At 65.9% G+C, this 16,576-nt stretch overlaps 2 protein-coding genes across 3 annotated transcripts; one reads left to right on the top strand and one right to left on the bottom strand.

The window, feature by feature from the left end:
- Positions 1 to 212: 212 nt before the first annotated feature.
- Positions 213 to 4,365, top strand: FGF22 (fibroblast growth factor 22; the record flags this gene model as incomplete). The annotated part of the gene is made up of 3 exons (XM_084302620.1): positions 213 to 468; positions 3,678 to 3,781; positions 4,044 to 4,365. 3 exons carry the CDS (start codon positions 213 to 215, stop codon positions 4,236 to 4,238), a joined length of 555 nt encoding a protein of 184 aa, XP_084158746.1. The 3' UTR covers positions 4,239 to 4,365.
- A 2,351-nt stretch (positions 4,366 to 6,716) lies between these two features.
- Positions 6,717 to 15,109, bottom strand: RNF126 (ring finger protein 126). Of its 2 annotated transcripts, XR_014619176.1 has the most exons (10): positions 15,014 to 15,109; positions 12,447 to 12,505; positions 10,640 to 10,703; positions 9,794 to 10,035; positions 9,417 to 9,485; positions 9,270 to 9,339; positions 8,972 to 9,065; positions 8,205 to 8,320; positions 7,123 to 7,982; positions 6,717 to 6,892 (listed from the first exon to the last, which is right to left on the bottom strand). XR_014619176.1 is itself a non-coding variant. In XM_084302714.1 (9 exons), the coding sequence occupies exons 1-9, from the start codon at positions 15,086 to 15,088 to the stop codon at positions 7,833 to 7,835; spliced, it is 939 nt and encodes a 312-aa protein (XP_084158840.1). In that variant the 5' UTR covers positions 15,089 to 15,109; the 3' UTR covers positions 6,717 to 7,832. The 2 variants fall into 2 exon arrangements, 1 of the variants encoding a protein (XP_084158840.1); XM_084302714.1 differs by having other exon boundaries at positions 6,717 to 7,982.
- Positions 15,110 to 16,576: the final 1,467 nt, after the last annotated feature.

Here is a 16,576-nt window from a genome sequence, read left to right as displayed (position 1 = left end):
ACACCCACCCCGCGCGGATGTATGAATGGGAGGCCCCGCCCCTCGCCCCGCCCCTCTCCCCTCCTCTCCCCGCCCATTGGTGGCCGCGGCCCCGCCCCGCCCCTCCCCGCCGCCTCGCGCCGCGCTCGGCCGCCCGCCCCGTCGGGGCCGCTGGTCGCCGTCGCCGCCGCCGCCATGGCCCGGAGCCGCCGCCCGCCGCGCCGCGCCCCGCCATGAGGCGCGGGGGCCCCGCCGCCCTCGCCGCCTGCCTCGCCGGGGCGCTCGCCGTGCTGGCGGGGCCGGGACCGGGACCGGGGCCGGGGCCGGGGCCGGGCAGCCCCCCGTGGGGCGGCCGGCGGCCCCCCCGCAGCTACGGCCACCTGGAGGGCGACGTGCGCTGCCGCCGGCTCTTCTCCGCCACCCGCTTCTTCCTGCGCATCGACGGCGGCGGCGGCGTGGAGGGGACGCGCTGCAGGGAGCGGCCGGGCAGTGAGTGCGGAGGGCAGGGAGTGGGGCCGGGGCCGGGGCCGGGGCCGGGGCCGCCCCCTCCTCGCCGGCTCCCGGGGCCGTGCCCCGACGGCCGAGGGACGCGGGGCTCCGGCTCTGCCCCCCCGGCTCCGCGCGGCTCCAGCCCCCGTTTGCCGGCCCCGCCACGTCGAAGCGGGGCCGGGGCCGCTCCTCGCCGGGGGTCCCGCGCCCCGGCCCCCCCCCGGTACCCAAGGCGGGGCCGGAGCCAGGAGCCGCCGGGCGCCCCCGCGGTGCCAGGGGCGGGCGCTGCCGGGGCCGGGCAAAGGGCAGCGAGCGGGGCCGCGGGGGGGCTGCGGCCGCGGGGGGGCGGCGGGGCCGGGCGGCTCCTGCAGCCGGGCGGCAGCCGCGGGTCGCGGTGCCCCGGGGGGGCGGCTGTAGGGCAGCTCCCGACCCCCCCGAGCGCTGCCAGCCTCCTGCTCTGCCCCGGGGCCCTGTGTCAGGGGGGGCTCGGAGGGGTCCCCATCCCTCCGGGCGTCCGTGTCCTCCTCGGCAGAGCTGGCAGCGCTGCCCCCAGCCCCGCGTTTGGGCTTCTCCTGCTCCGGCAGGGGCTGGGGGGGTCCGGCCCTGCCCGTGAAGGTGTCGGAGGGAGAAAGGACGAGGAGGAGGAGGAGGAAGGATCGGGGGGCTCAGGGGTGCCCCTGGGCTCCGCACCCGGCAGCTGGGGGGGAGCAGAGCAGGGGTGCACGGAGCATCTGCTGCCTGCGGGGGGGTCGGGGTCCGTCACGGCCGGGGCAGCGGGAGGTGAGGGTCAGCCCGAGGGGGCCCGGCGCTGCCAGGCTGGGCCAAGAGCGAGCCCCGAGTGTGGGGTCGTGCCCGGGGACAGTCCCTGGGTGGGGACCTGCTGGGCACGGCCGGCAGCCCCCCCTGGCATAGAGGTGGCTGAGCGCTGGGGGCTTGTGGCAGCCTCTCCATGGAGGGGCCTGCGGGGGCCTCGTGGGGTCGGGCAGCGCGTCCTGGTGGGCACCAGGAGGGCGACCAGGGGGGGTCTCGGCACGGCCCAGGCTGCTGCTGCCATCGGGAGGTGGGGAGGGGGCGGGGGGGCAGGGCCAGGCCTTCCCCTGGGGTCGGGGCCAGCGCCGCATCCCCTCCACCCCGCAGCCATCGGGGGCAGCCGTGGGGGGCTCGTGTGGGGGGACACCCGGGCAGGGCAGTGGGATGTGGGGGGGGGCAGGATGGCGAGGACGGGAGCAGCATCCCCTGCCCACAGCCAGGGGGATGTCGCCCACCCAGGGACCCCGCGCTGTGGTGTGAGGGGCTCAGCCCAGCCCGGCGGGGCCGGGGGAACCCTCCCGTGGTGCCCAAAGCCGCCGGGAGCCCCATGCGGGCGCGCTGCCAGCACCCAGTGCCCCGACACGTTCCCTCGGCCGTGTGGCAATGGGGCCTGGCAGGTGGAGAGGCTCCAGGCTGTCGCACCGGGCTCGCTCTGGTTATCGGCACCGCAGATAACCTGCGCCTGGGCTGGGCCGAGGCTGCTCCTCAGCCTCCCGGCAGCCACCGGACCAGCCCTGCCAGCGGCCGCTGGCCCCGGGCCCCCCCCTCCTCGCACCCCACGCCTGCCCCAGGCTCCCGAGCAGGGCTGGCCCCGACCCCATCGGGGCCGAGGGTCCGGGAGCCGCCGCTGCGTCCCCGGGGTGCTGCTGGCCCTGCAGAGCTCAGACCCGGGTGCCCCGCGCCCCTCGGCCCCTTGCAGCCTGCCCGGAGCCGGGCGCCCTCCCGGGTACCCGCAGAGCGGTCCCCAGCTGGGGAGAGCAGCGTGGGGCTATTTTTAGAGGAGTAAAAGTCTCTGTTATAAATAGCAGCAGCTCCAGACGGCGATAAACTGAGATGGATTTGCAGGCGTTTGCTCAGCCCGTCCCCACGGCTGCTGCTCGTTAATGGCTCCACTGGGCTGGGACGCGATGAACCGCCCCACATGGGTCCTGGCTGCTGCTGGAGCCCTGTGCGGGGTGGCTGGGCTGAAAATCCCCCTCTCAGGTGTGCCCCCAAGAGTGCTGAGCTCTCAGGAGCACTCACGCTGTCCTGGTGCCGCATCCAGCCCCGTCCATTCCCAGCAATGGCAGGATTGGTCCCGTGGGGGCTCCAGCGGTGCTCAGCACACTGGGGGTGGGGGGGAGGACCCCCAAAAGACCCTGCCCAGAGGCTGCTCTGTGCGTGCCGTGAGCCAGCCAAAGCCTCTGCGCATCCTCCAGCCCCGTCCAGCCTCCGTGGGGCTCCCCGGGCAGAGCAGGGATGGGGATGGGGCCGGGCCGGCTGCTCTCTCGCTGGCCTGGAAGCCGAATCCCCGGAGTCTCCGTGGGTGCTCTGGGTGTTTCCACCATAAAACCCGCCTGGTCTGACCGCATGCCTTTCCCATTAGCGGCTCCGATGGGGATCTGCGGGCTGGGCTGGAGCCGGGCCCCGCTGCGGGCTCAGTGCCTGGGTTTGCCCCCTCCGTGCAGCGTCCGTCCTGCGGCCCCCAGCCCCGATCCCTGCTGGTGCCAGCCAGGTGAGCGGCACCGGTGCCCATGGGGAGCACTGGCCTGGCCACACTCTGGTGCCCGCAGCCCCCTGCCCTGGCACGGAGCCTTCATGCGCCCCTCCAGCACCACCCAGCTGCGCCCGCTGCCTCCCCCCCAGGCCCCCACCCACCGCTACCCCGCACCCTTCGCCCCCTCCAGGGCCCTGCTGGCCTCAGTGGGACGGTCAGGCTGAGAGTGGGGTCGGGTCCCTGGGGCACCGCAGCACGTTTTGAGCAGAGGCACAGCTGCCAGTTTGGGGAGAATAAACACGAGGTGGGCGCGGGTCAAAGGCTGACTGCTTGTTCAGGCAAGCAGAACCTTGGCTCGGTGTCGCTCCAGCTCCGCTCCCGGGGGCAGCTGGGCCAAGGGAGGGCAGGAATAAAGACCAAACCCTCCCCAGGTCACGGCTTTCCCCCTCCTGCTCCTAACTCAGGCTGCAGTGCTTGCTCCCCACTGTCCCTCTGTGGGGAAGGCATCCCTCCATCCATCCCTCCATCCCTCCCTCCCTCCCTCCCTCCCTCCATCCCTCTGTCCACGTGTCTGTCTGTCCGTCCGGTGAGGCTCGGCGGTGCTGTCCCTCGCTGGTGGCACTCTGTGGGCACAGCCGTGATGCTGGGGAAGGGCCCCTGGGGGAGGTTGCCCGCCTCACTGCGGCGCTTCGCTGTCCCGCAGGCATCGTCGAGATCCGGTCGGTGCGTGTCGGCGTCGTGGCCATCCGGGCGGTGCACACCGGCTTCTACCTGGCCATGAACAAGCAGGGGCGGCTCTACGGGTCGGTAGGTCGGGTGCTGCCGCCGGGGCCGGGGGCGCAGGGCAGAGCTGGAATGGTGGGACCGGCACCTGCCGGGAGTGGGCTCCTGGTTCCCCATGCCCGGGATGCTCCACGCAGGGATGGTGCCCCCGGAGCCCCTCTGCCCCGCGGGGAGCCCGGGCTCCTGCGCCTGCCCTGCTCTCGGGGCTCCAGCCCGTGCCAGAGCAGGGCGAGGACCCGGCACTGCAGAGCACAGCCCCCGCTCACCCCCTTCCCTCCCCTGCCAGAAGGAGTTCAGCCCCAACTGCAAGTTCAAGGAGCGCATCGAGGAGAATGGCTACAACACCTACGCGTCGCTGCGCTGGCGGCACCGGGGCCGCCCCATGTTCCTCTCGCTCAATAGCAAGGGCAGGCCGCAGCGAGGGGGCCAGACGCGCCGGCAGCACCTCTCCACGCACTTCCTCCCCATGCTCATCAGCTGAGCCTGGCTCCCAGACGGTCCTGTGGAAAAAAAAGGGAAAAATAGGGTTATTTTATAAGTGTAAATATCTTTTTTTTTTTTTTTGCTATTTATTGTTTTATTTTTTAAACGCATGGTGGACGATGGACATGGACACGAAAGCTCCGGGATGAAAGCTGTGCGGGGATGTGGCCGTGCAGAGACGCGGCCGTCCCCGGTGTCCCGGGGGGGCAGAGCCGCACGCTGGGGCCGGGGCAGGCGCCCACCGCGGGCAGGGGCTGCTGCCGTCCCCCCACCCCGAGCAGCCACCACCAGCCCTGGGGCTGGGACATCCCGGGGCTGCGTTCGCTTTGTGGCCAAGCACCCGTGGACATTAAAGCTGTGTTTGTGGCACACAAAGGGGCTGAGTCGTGGAGGTTTGGTGCCGGGGGTGGCTCCGTGGGGGTGGCCGCGGGCCCTTTCTGAGCGGCTGCAGCCCCGAGCAGCTGCCCTGGGGCAGGAGCCGCGGCCACCAGCGGCCTCCCCGCTCCTCGCCCACCCACGCCCTGCCTTGAGCGTGCAGGCGGAGGCACACCCAGCCCAAAACCTCACCCATCGGAAAAAAGAGCGATTGTTGTTCCAGCGACACAAAGGACAGAGCTGGAAAAAGCAGCCGAGGAAGGGGAGAGCCTTGCATCCCGGCCTCGCGCTGGGTGAAGGCGCCAGTGGGAGCGCGACCTCCTGCAGGAGCCGCGCGGCTGCACCCGTGCCCGGCAGCCCCCCGCTGCCGCCCGGCCCCGGTGCTGCTCCGTGGCCTCCCGGAGGGCAGGGATGGAGCCAGGCGCCGGGGAGGTGGCGCCGAGCACAGGCACCTGCCCTGAGGGGAGCAGGGCCAGAAATAGCCCCGCGCCGCACCCCGCTGCGCAGCGTGGTCACTTCGTCACGTCAACGTGGCAGCGGTGAGCGACGGCCGAGCGAAAACCACCAAACTCGTTCCATTTCTCACCGAACCAGCTCCCGGAGTCGGTGGCAGGAGGGGACGGCCCCTGCGGTAGCCCCGTGGGGACCACGGGGGGCACCGGCCCCGGGCCAGCAGCCCCCAGCTGGGGCAGGCAGCAGGAGCCACAGCCCCCAGGAGTGCTTCACCCACCCAAAACCCACCCCGAGCGTTTTAACACGGGTACAAACCACACGTGGAGCTGCCAGGGGGCTGCAGGAGCATCCCCCCCACCCCGGGACCCTCCTGCCATCGCCACCCCGAGCCCAGGATCCCAGGGGCAGAAGCTCCTGGCTCGAGCTCTGGCACAGGACGAGCTCTGGCCCCTGACGTCCCAGTCCTGAAATCAACCCTCACCCTGGGGGCAGCACCTGCTGAGATAGGCGCTGCCGAGCAGCCCCGGGTGAGCTGGGGAAGCCGACACCAAACCCTTCCGGGACGGTCACTCAGCAAATCGCTCCCGGTGACTGAAGGAGGGATGTTTTCCCCAGCAAAGCTGCCGTTTATTGTGAAATGGTTCAAGAAGTGCCGAACGACGCCTTCCCCTTGCTGTGGGGAGGCACGGCCCTGCTTGGGAAGCTCGCAGCAGGGTGGGGAGCCCTTCCAGGGCCAGCACCTTCCCCGGACACCCTCAGCCTGCTCACAGGGCACCACCTGCGCAGCCAAAGGCTGGGGAAGATGCAGGGAACCTTGGGCCAGGGATGCTCAACCCTCCTGCCCCGGGCAAGGGCAGGTAACGGAGGCCCCGCGGAGCTTGGCTGCCTCCTGCCAGACCCCCCCCAGCCCCGTCCCAGCCCCCTGCCAGCAGCAGGGCAGCACCCACCGGTGCCCGCAGGGCGTTCGGCTCCTCCTTCATTCCTCATCCCTCTTCCTGCTGCACCGCGGCCACATTCGAGCTCCTGCTCCTGAGTCACCGGAGACACAAACACTGCAAGAGCCGCAGCCCAGCCCCAGGACAGCGAGGCCACCGGGTCACTGTGCCAGCGGGGAGCTGCAGGGCACCAGGGGCAGGAGGCACCACGCAGGGCAGGGCAGGGCAGGGCAGCCCTCGGCAAAACCAAGCCCAGGTCTTGCAGTGCTCATCCCAGCAACAGCTGGGCACAGTGGGAGGGTGCAGGGCCAGGGAAGGGGTGTGAAAAACAGGAGCACAGCGCTGCCAAGCCTCCTGCCACACGGAGCACACAACGCTTCCACAAACAGCAGGGGCAGGGAGCCCTCCGCCTGCTGCAGGGAGCGGAGGCAGAAGAGAAGGCATTGGCCACGTGCTGCCTGCTCCGTGCAGCGAGGAGCCAGCCCTGCCCATGATCCAGGCTCCTCAGAGCTGGCAGCGCAAAGCTGAGGTTCCAGAGAAGGAAGGAAACCAGAGCCCCTTGGGGAGAGCCAGGTTTTTGTCCCCTTTCCCCCACCCCCCAACCCAGGGGAGCAGGGGTTGCAGCAGGGAGGTCGCTGCCCACGCCGCTCACGTTCTTCTCATTCTCCAGCCTCCAGCTCTGTCACAGAAACTGTGAAACACCTGGGTATTTGTCTCTCTCCTTTTTTAATCAGCTGTATTTTAAGTAACTTTGAAATACATTTTCCTCCAAAATCTTGGTTTTCCTATCTACTATTTGATCACAATGAGATTTGTCTGGTCCTCGCTCTGACGGGCACCCAGTCCTGGTGTCAACACAGTGGAAAAGTCCATCGAGCCGAGAGAAGGACTGCAACAGGGAGAAGATGTAAAAAATACAAAACACCAGGCAAGGATGCTTTCAGCTGCAATCTTGTGGCCAGCTGCCCCCAACCCAGGGCCTGGCAGTGCCCGGAGGGGTGCTGGCCACATTGGAGCCTGGTGCCCGGAGCCCCCAGCACGCTGGGAGGGCTGGGACAAGCCCAGGCTGCCCCTGGGTGAGAGGGGAGGGCTCAGCACAGCAGTCTCCAGAGAGCTTACCCTGTAGTTTTCCTCAAATCATGCATAAGGTCTCGTTGAGCTGAAACGTCCATTTATTTAAACAGCAGTAATAATTTAAAATTATAAAAACCCTTTCAGTGTCGAGTATCAGAAGGGCAAGGTTATAAAGAAAAATAAATGGGACTCGAGCCGGGGAAAGGGAAGGATAATGGGGTCTGTTTCGAGAGTTCATTTTTTCAGTGACAACTATTGCCCTCCCCAGCTGGAGATCCTGGGAGGGAGGCAGTGTCGTTACGCTTTCGTTTTAAAGACTTCAATCTCCAAAGCAGAAGAGAGAGTATCCAAGGGGAGGAGGAGGAGCAAAAGAAAGAAAGAAAGAAATCTCAAAATCAGAATCTGACAAACAACCTTTCCATTCAGAATTGCAACCGCTAGCTCAGCACCTTGGGTTTCCACCTGTGGGGCACAGCAGCCTTTCACTGCAACGGCTTTAAGTCCACGCGGCAATTGGATGCATTTTATTACTAGACAGAGCTCTTCCCCCCCAGCACAGAACTCGAGGCTTCTCATCTCTGAAGGACCCAGAGTCTCCGCGTCTTCAGAACTCAAAAGGGAATTCTGGGGGTGCTGCTTCCCCCTCGCCACCCTCCCCTTGCTCTGCTCTGGAAGCCCCTTTTGTTGCTTACGTAGGCTGGGGAGGGAGGAAGGACAATGGACAGGGCCCCAGGGACAGAGGTATGGGTTAAGATTCATGAGTTGTTCGATGAGTTTTCGTTACTTGGTGAGCTGGAGGAAGAGGAGGAAGAGGAGGAGGAGAAGTTCATTCCTGTGAGTCCTGGAGGGTTTGTGGCAGTGTTTTGTCCACTTAAGCTTTTCCGGCACACAGGACACGTGTCATGCTTTGGAGAGCAGACAAAAAAAAAAGAAATATGGGAAATATGGTTAGAAACACGCTACAGGAGCGGCACTCAAGGGAAGGGCTAGGGTGACACTCCTTCCTCTGGTGAAAGGCCGCTTAGGCCTCATCACGGAGGTGTGGAAATGTTCACAGAAGAGAGCAGTACCACCAGAAAGCCCCCAACTGCTGCAAAACCCACGAGATCCACGCAGAAGGCACCAACCTGTTCCAGCCAAGGGACTATACAGCTGTTGTGGAAGAGGTGATTGCAAGGTAACTGTCGGACGTTTTCCCCAACTGTATAGTCTTCTTTACACACGGGACACTCTAACCCAGAATCTGCGTCACAAGGGGAAGCAGAACACAGCTAAGCAATAAAGGAGGGAACAACAACTGAAGCACCCCCTCAGGATCCCATCACCTTCTCCCTTCCCACCCATTTAGCTCTTGTGCTTCTGCCCCCACTGCTGCTTCATCCCGGGAGGGGAACTTGTTGCTTTGCAGGCCCTACCAGCACCACTCCACCTTCCTCTGCCCCGGGTCTGCTGCACTGCTCCCCTCTTCAACCTACTACATACAAACCATATTTAACGAGCAGAGCATGTACACGTGCACATACTCATACCAAAACACCTGGTGCTCAATTTGTGCCTGCCTGATTGATAAATAAGCTCTCACCCAGCACGCCTGGCAGAGCTGGCAGCGCACGCCAGCACAGAGCTGCAGCCCGGCCCAGCAGTGCGCACGTGCTTGCTCATCTCTATCTGCGCTCAACTTTTCAGAACAGTTTCCCTCCCCAGGGCAAATCCATCCAGTCTATGCCGCTCTTCACTTTGTGTGAGTAGAGCAGAGCAATGTCAGCTTTCGCCCCTCTTTGAAACATTTTAGACCTTGAAGGCATTGGCAGACAAAATTAAAATCACACGAAAGAGCTGAACAGAATTTTCACAGACCTCTTTGTGAGCAATTCCCTGGAGGAGACATACACACCTACGTGCTCCTGTGTGATCTGTATGGTGGGGAGGGCCTGGATCTTTTCTTTGTCTGCTGGCGGCGGTCCAGTGTTTTCAAACTGATTTAGTAACTGAAAAAACAATAGGCCATACAGGGCAGAAAGATGTGAGCTCAGCAGCACACAGAATCTGCTCGTTTACCAAGCGGAGGCACCGTGGGCCTTGTTTCCCACGCCTGCACCTCCAGTGGTTGCTCCCCTGCTTCACAGCGGGTGCTGACAATTCTGCAGCACCGCCCAAGAGCGCTGCAGACCCCGCGACAATGCTACTCTTACCTGTGTGATAATTGCATCCAAGCCATTAGCACCCCAGGCGTAGTCCATTGGATTTGAATGCAAGACTCCCCTTTAAGAATAAGAACAGAGTTAAATTCAGGAGGGAATAGGGACAGTGTCAGAAAGAAGAGTCCATCTTTAACTCACCAGGGACCAAGTCCTAGGTTTGGTATTGTTGTTGGTGCAATAATGCCATTGACCAGCTGCTGAATGATCCTGAAAGACAAGAAAACCGGGATTAAAAAAGAATTCAGGTCTGCCAGCTCCCAGCCCGGAAATCTGACACAGAAAGAGCAGCTGGATGCTGCTGCATCGTCAGAGGGAATAGAAGGAAGAATGGAACACCCTGCAGGAACCGCATCTTACAAACGGACGCCTGTGAAAGGCGGTCACAGCGCACGGCTGTGCCGAGAGCAGTCTTCAAGAGACCGTTCCTCAAACGGAGGAGGACGGGACGCAGCCCGCCTGGCAGCAAGCCCAGCAGCGAGGAGGAGCAGAGCCCCCTCCCCAGGCCCCTCGCTCACCCTTCCAGCGTGGGGACGCCCTCGTGCCTGCCAGCGGCACGCCGTGCGGCGAGGCGAGCGCGGGGCTGCCTGGCGCCGTATCGATGCCGGGACTGGTGCTCTCGCTCCCTCCGGTTCTCAGAGTCCCGGTTGTCTTCCGACTGCACGTTGGACCCGAACGGAATCTCAAAGCCGTCATCGAAAATCCCGAAGGCGAACTGGCCGTAGCCCTGCGGCAAGGTGAATAAGTGCTGATCCACGTTCTGGGGGGAGAGAATTCAGGAGCAGCTTGTAACGGGAACAGGAACAGCTCGGTTTTCACTGCTGGCATCTCCTCAGCCTCCCAACAAAGACTGATCTCTTCAGATCAGCTCACGAGCCTCGGCTGATCCAGGTGCACACTCAGAAATAGCTTAGTGAGGCACAGACACAGCCCGAAACTACACCGAGTGGTTTGGGTTGGAAGGGACCCTAAATCATTTAATTCCAACCCCGACATGGGCAGGGGCACCCACCCCTAGACAGCTCCACATGACCCTAAGAAATAAAGACAGCCCCCCTGCTTCCTCGGTAGCTGCTGTGTGTGGCTGCTGCCTTTTAAGCCAAGGCCACTGCACAGCAACACCCCCAGACAGCTCCCCAGCTCCCAGCTCAGCCCCCTCACAACGAGGATAAGCTACAAGGGACGGTCCTATTAAAAACACAGCAAAACGCCACATGCAGCCATTCCAGCAGCAGCACGGGGATGCCTTTAACGCCTCCTGTCCCAGATTTGATCACAATCCAGGAACATTTAAACAATACACTAACGGAGACGTGCTTCAATTCAGCAGCAAGAGGACTTCTGAAGAGACAGGAAGGACTCACCTCAAAAGGATGCCTGCTCTGGTCGCTGGTTGACGTAGAGGAGCTGGTCTCATTGTCGGTGTTTCTGAGAAGAACGAAGAGTGCTGGTAAGCAGCAGAAGGGTGCTGTGCAGAGATCTTCCCAGCAGAGGGGATCAAGGGACATGAGTTTGACGTGCTGAGCAGAGGCACAGCTGCTCGGTGCACAGAAAGCCAGAGCTGAAAGGGACCTCAGAGGGGCCGTTCCCTGCCCTTCTGCCCCATGGCAGGAGCAGCTCCAGCCCAGACAGACAGCAGCCTGCCTCGGGTGCTCATTTTCTAGTTGTCCCTACCAATTTGCATTTTGCCCTCATGCAGCCCTCAGTTCCTCGTGCCCTCATCTGTCTCTCCCAACACTTTCAGGTTCCAATTCCGTGAAGCCACAGAAGCGACCGGAGCACGATGTCAAGCAAAGATTCCCTGCACAACCCACCTCAAACACGTCAGCTACCCCCTGGGGCACCAGGAAGGGAAGACTTAGGGCACAACCCTCAGCACCACGACCCAAACATGCTTAAGCCTAATCTCGAATCCAAGGAACTTCTCTGCTGCAGCAGCATGTGACCGAATGGGGCAGGCCAGGAGGAAATCTCCTAACGCCATCAGGCTTCTGCTTTTGGAGAGCTGCAGGAGTATTTGCAGCTCAGTGTCCAGGTCCCCATTTTGGCATTGTAGGTAACAAAACCCAAGGTTTGGAGATTAAGAGCCTCTCCCCAAGGTCACGGCAAATGAGCAGCACAGGTAGGGTCTGCCAGGACTGATTTTCCACCTCTTGGGTTGGCACAGGCAAACAAAAGGTCACCTTGTCAGCACAGAGACCTCCGCTGGTGCACGGCAGCTCTGCCCAGCTCCAAGAGCAGTCGGGAGGCAGCGAGATGTGCCTGACACACGCCCCAGGCAGGGAACCCTTGCACCGAGCGCGTGCCAACCCATGTGCCAACCCGTGCTGCTCCCAGCTGAGGTCCCACAAGCATCTGAGGCACGAGGACATCACTCCTACCCTCGCCCACTCTGACAGTGCCGGGGAGCAGCCCCGCTACAGAGTCAGCAGTGAGACACGTGGACGCAGATCTCAGCTGCCTCGGTGCAGAGTCCAAAGGCTCAGCCAAAACACGGTGCCACCGGTGCTTTAAGCTGAGTTCCACACGCTCTCTCCCTTCTGCAGGTGGTTGAAATCTCCTCTGGGACGGTCCGAGCAGAGCAGTTCAGCTGGGAGGGACCCTCAGAGATCACCAAGTCAGGGCTAACTGAACGCTAACGCACACAAGGGCATTGTCCAAACGCCTCTGGAGCGCCGACAGGCACGGGGCCACCAAGCACCTCTCTAAGAAACCTGTTCCAGTGCCAGCCCACCCTCCCAGTACAGAAATGTTCCCTAACATCCAGTCCGACCCTCCCCTGTGCAGCTTGGTGCCCTTCCTGCCGCTCAGCAGTGGCCGGGGAGCAGAGACCGGCGCCTCCCCTGCTCAGGAAGCTGTGGAAAGCAACGAGGTCGCCTCTGGGCCTCCTTTTCACATGTGCCACAAGGAAAGCCTCTCTAACACCTTTTCTTGTTGTTTTAAATCACCACGTTCACCCCCAGCCTCTGCCAGCACCGACACCCAGCACCGGCTGATTTGCCTATACAAATTACGCGCTGCACTCCCGTGGTGACAGGCCAAAACTGGCCAGAGGAAAAAAAAAAAAAAAAAAAAAAGGTAGTAAGTGGCAGTGCCTTTTACCTAGGAAGAGGAAAAGCACAAAACAGGTTGGGATCACCCCTGCAAAAGCCTGTGGGAGCAGCTCGTTACCTTGGTTCTTCAGGAAGCTCTTCAATGAACCCAGATTCACACCGTGGGCAGATGTAGTCCTGCGGGAGAAGAAACAGAGAAAAGCGAGTGGGCAAAGAGCCGCGAGGAGCGCCCGCAGCGCGGTGCCCTGGAAGAGCAGAGCCCTGCAGCCCACGGCCCCGGCCCCACGCCACGGGCACAGCGCCTGCACCAGCCCCCGGGGAGCCAGGCAGCTCCCTGAGAGCTGCGACACCTTCAGCAGCACGCTCCCTGCGATCAGAGCCAGCGAGACGAGCCACGCCGCGGCCACGTGGGCAGGGGCATCCCTCCTGCTGCACAGGCAGAGCAGGCAGCCAGCCCTGAGCCCGGGAAACCTCTTCGATCAGCCTCACAGCAGCGTAAAGGAAGATCGATTCCCCACACTGTACCTGCTAGAAAGGGAACTCTGCCCCAGTGAAGGTAACTCAGAGCAACTCGGCACAGACAGCAGCATTCCTCCCACCGTCTGGCTGTGTACTGCTGCAGCCAGCCTCAAACCCCATTTCCCTTTATTTTAAGGGGAAAAGCAAAATTTATTTTAAAGGGAAACGCCCAGCCAGCACAGACAGAGCAGTTATTGTACAAAACCCATTGGCAGGTCTGTCACCAACACAGCTCAGCGCGGGCAGCACGCAGGGCAGGCAGAGCCAAAACGCCCCCCCAGCCACCGATGTTTGCCTCCCCCAGGCTCACGAGGCAGATCGCTGAGCCTGACCCTGCCTGGGAGTCGGGATTAAAAAAGGTTTGGGTGATCCTGACGGACCCAGAGCACGCACAAAGCACCAGGGAACGTCCCATGTGGTGCTGGCCGAAGTGAAAGCAAAACCTCCAGCGCTCCCAAGAGGGGAACTCAGCGCCGGGCTGCAGAGAGCTGCGGGCTCGGGGGGCAGCCCCACGTCCCCAGGGGGCCAAACTGCCCTCAGGAGAGGCCAAGGAGGGAGCAGCGCCGTGGGCTAATTACCACAGCATTGGCATCGTTGTGGACTAATTACCATGGCATCATCGCTGGGGAAGGACTGCAGGAAGGCTGCAGCTGACGGCCTCGGAGGCTCCCAGCAGCCACAAGAGGGGCATTCAGCCAGGCACAAAGCCCCAGCCTCACGCTCCCACAGAACGCCAGTGCCGCCCTCGTGCCTTAACGCTGAGGAGAGCGGGTGTGGGGACAAGCAGCCTGTGTCCTCAGGAGCTCCCTCAGCTCCCCACGCGTCCCCCCTGACGCCGGGGGTCAGCAGCGAGACGCCCAGAGCAGGGGAGGAAACCCCAGCCGGCAGCACGAGGCCGTCGGCACGTCGGGGCAGCAGCAGCAACGCCTCGGCTCCGCTGAGTCACCGGAGGAAGCTCCGGGTCCTGCGCTACGCCCGGCCTCACCACACCTCCGGGGCAGCTGCCGCGGGCAGGGGGCCCTGTGTGAGGACCAGGACCCCTGGGTGACAGGGCCGGGACCCCTGGGCGTGGAGGAGGCCAGGACCCGCTGAGGGTAACCCCAGCCCCCTTCACCCCTTTGGGTTCACACTGAGCCGAGTTGGTGGATTCCCAGAGAGGGGAGGGCGAGCAGCGAGCCCCGCGGCCCGATAAGCCCCAGGCGCCGCGGGAGGAGCCGATAAGGGTGTGCAGAAGGCGGCAGCGCCAGCAGTGCCCTCGGAGCTGCTCCCGTCTGCCCGGCAGATAAGGGGCCGGCGGGCAGCGAGCAGCTGCGAGGCCTCCAGAGGGACCCACAGGGGCTGCGACTCCCCCTGCGGGGCCGGGCCCTCCAGGCCGGCGGTTGTGAAAGCAGCGGGCGGGTGGGGTTCACACAACGCGGGGCTTCAACACCGCCCCTGCCCCGTCCCGAGCCTCCCCATGGCTGTCAGCAGGGCGCAGCCCCCGGGCAGCTCACGGGAACTGGGAGCGGTTCCCCCGGCCTCGGGCACGGCCCCTTCCCGTTCCCTCCTCACCGGGACGAGTCACGGCGCTGGGCACGCTCGGGAGCAGGCAGGGGCCACCCCCCGCCCCTCGCCCCCTGAGGGCAGCCCGGGCTTTTCCCCTTCCCGCACAGCTCCAGACGCCGGGATCAGCACGGTCCCTGGCGGGGGGGGGGGGGCACACAGCGCCGCCGCTGCGCCTCAGCCGCCCCCAGCTCTCGCTCGGCCGCCGGGAAGTGAAACCCAGCGCCCCCGGGGCCCGGCCCCGCACCGCCAGGGGGGCCGCACCGGGCGGGGCCCGTGCCCCAGCGGAGCCCCCCCGGTCCCCGGCCCCCGGCCCGGCCCCAGCGCGGCGCAGGGAGCGGGGCCGGGCCGCGGGGCGGCCTCCGAGGCTTCGCGACGGGTGCGCGGGGCCGGGACAGCGGCGGCGGGGCCCGGGCGGGCTCCCCCCGGCGGCGGGGCCCCGAGACCGCCCCGAGACCCCCCCGGATCCGCCGAACCCCCCCCGGGGGCCGCAGCGCCCAGGGCCCGGCCCGGCCCGCACCGGGGCCGCGCAGCCGCCGGGGGGAGCCGGGCCCGGCCGCCCCCCGCCCCGGGCCCGGTCCCCTCCCGGCCCCCCCGCCCGGCCCCGCTCCCGGCCCCGCTCACGGGCAGGCGCGGGGCGATCTCTGCGGCGCAGCAGTGGCAGAAGAAGCGGCCGGGCTGCGGGGACGCCTCCGCCATCTTCCCACCCCCCCGCGCCGCCCCGCCCCGCCCCGCCCGGCGACGCGCGGCCGAGGGGACGGCGGCCGGGAGGGGACAAAAAGGGGCGGGGGCGGAACGCGGGGGAAGAGGGGCGGGGCGGGGGGAGGAGCTGAGGGGCGGGGCTGGGGGCGGGGCCAAATGCGCGGGGCGGGGCCGGGGGCGCGTTCCTGTGCCCGTCCCGTCCCCGTTCCCGTCCCGTTCCCGGTCCCCTCCCGTTCCCGTTCGTTTTCCCCCCCCCGGCCCTGCCCGGCCCCGCGCCCCGCTCCCCCAAAAACCACCCGGAGGGGGCAGGGGGGGCTCCGGACCCCCCCCCCCAGCCACAACCGGCCCCCCCCGCCCCGCCCCCCGCGCGTGCACGAGGCAGCCGGCAGGGGGCTCCCGGGGCCGGGGCCGGGGCGGGCACCGGGGGGGGGCTCCCGGCGGCACCGGGCCCGGCCGGGGCTGCGCTGCCGCCGGGGGGGGGCGCGGCGGCGGGGCGGGAGCGGCGGCGGGGGGGGGGCGGGGTGCCGGGGGGGGGTGCGGGGTGAGGGTGTGGGGAGGGGGTGCGGGGCTCTGCAGGCACGTCCCGTGGCCGCCGCCCCCCCCCATCACCGGAGGGTGGCGCCCACCCATGCCGGGGCCGTGCCCCCCCCGCTCGTTTCACCCCCCCCCGACCCCAGCCCCTGCCCCGGGGCCGCGCCGAGCTCCCTCCCGAGGGCAGCCCCGGCCCCGAGAGCCCAACGTGTGCCCGGGGAGGGGGGCCCGGGGGGGGGCGCACCCCGGGGCTGAGGTTTGTGGAGCCGGCCGTGCCCCCCCCACACTGCCCCGGGGCAGCCCGGCTCCGGTCGGAATTCTGAGTCACCCCGCGGGGCCAGCGGCTGCGGAGATTTTCCCACGGCGCTGCAGGAGGCGGCAGCGGCCCCCACCCCAGAGCCCTGACGGGGGGGTGACACCGCCCCAATTAACGGCGAGTCAGCGCCAGGCACGGCCCCATCCCCGGGCACGCAGAGCAACCGCCCCGCTCGGGGACGGGGGGAGGCCGAGGGCAGCGGGAAACATCGTGGGGCCATTGCCCGAGGGGGTGGGGTGGGGTGGGGTGGGGTGGAGGCACATGGGGCAGGGGGACGCGTGCCCCTCCGTGATCCCAGCCCAGGGATTTGGATTCCCGGGAACCTGTGCGTGCATCGACCCCGCAGCGAGACCCCTGGGTGTTGGGGTGCGGGGGCGCGGGGCTGGCGGCCTCCCCTGCAAGCAGGGTCAGCACGGGGCCCGGCAGGAGCTGCACCCTGGGCATCAAGGGAAAGGCAAAGAGAGCGGTGCTGCTCCCGGGATCGGAGCAGGAGGAGGAGGAGGAGGAGGAGGAGGAGGAGGAGGAGGAGGAGGTGGAGGAGGGCTGGCGTTCACATGGGAGCCGGCCCAGGCAGCGGTGCCCTGTGCCCAGGCGCACGGTGCCCGCCGGCCCCGGGGCAGGGAGCGTTCCCGCAGCCG

The sequence above is a fragment of the Netta rufina genome, assembly GCF_964035555.1.
Source record: "Netta rufina genome assembly, chromosome: 28".
In the NCBI taxonomy this organism is placed as follows: Eukaryota; Metazoa; Chordata; class Aves; order Anseriformes; family Anatidae; genus Netta; species Netta rufina.
This window is presented reverse-complemented; position numbering and strand designations above follow the sequence as displayed.

Coding starts and splice junctions, on each gene's coding strand:
- RNF126 (XM_084302714.1), bottom strand. CDS start 15,088: ATGGCGGAGGCGTCCCCGCAGCCCGGCCGCTTCTTCTGCCACTGCTGC. Junction 12,506..15,013: donor AGATCGCCCCGCGCCTGCCC/GTGAGCGGGGCC, acceptor CTTCTCCCGCAG/GACTACATCTGCCCACGGTG. Junction 9,340..9,416: donor AACCTAGGACTTGGTCCCTG/GTGAGTTAAAGA, acceptor TTATTCTTAAAG/GGGAGTCTTGCATTCAAATC.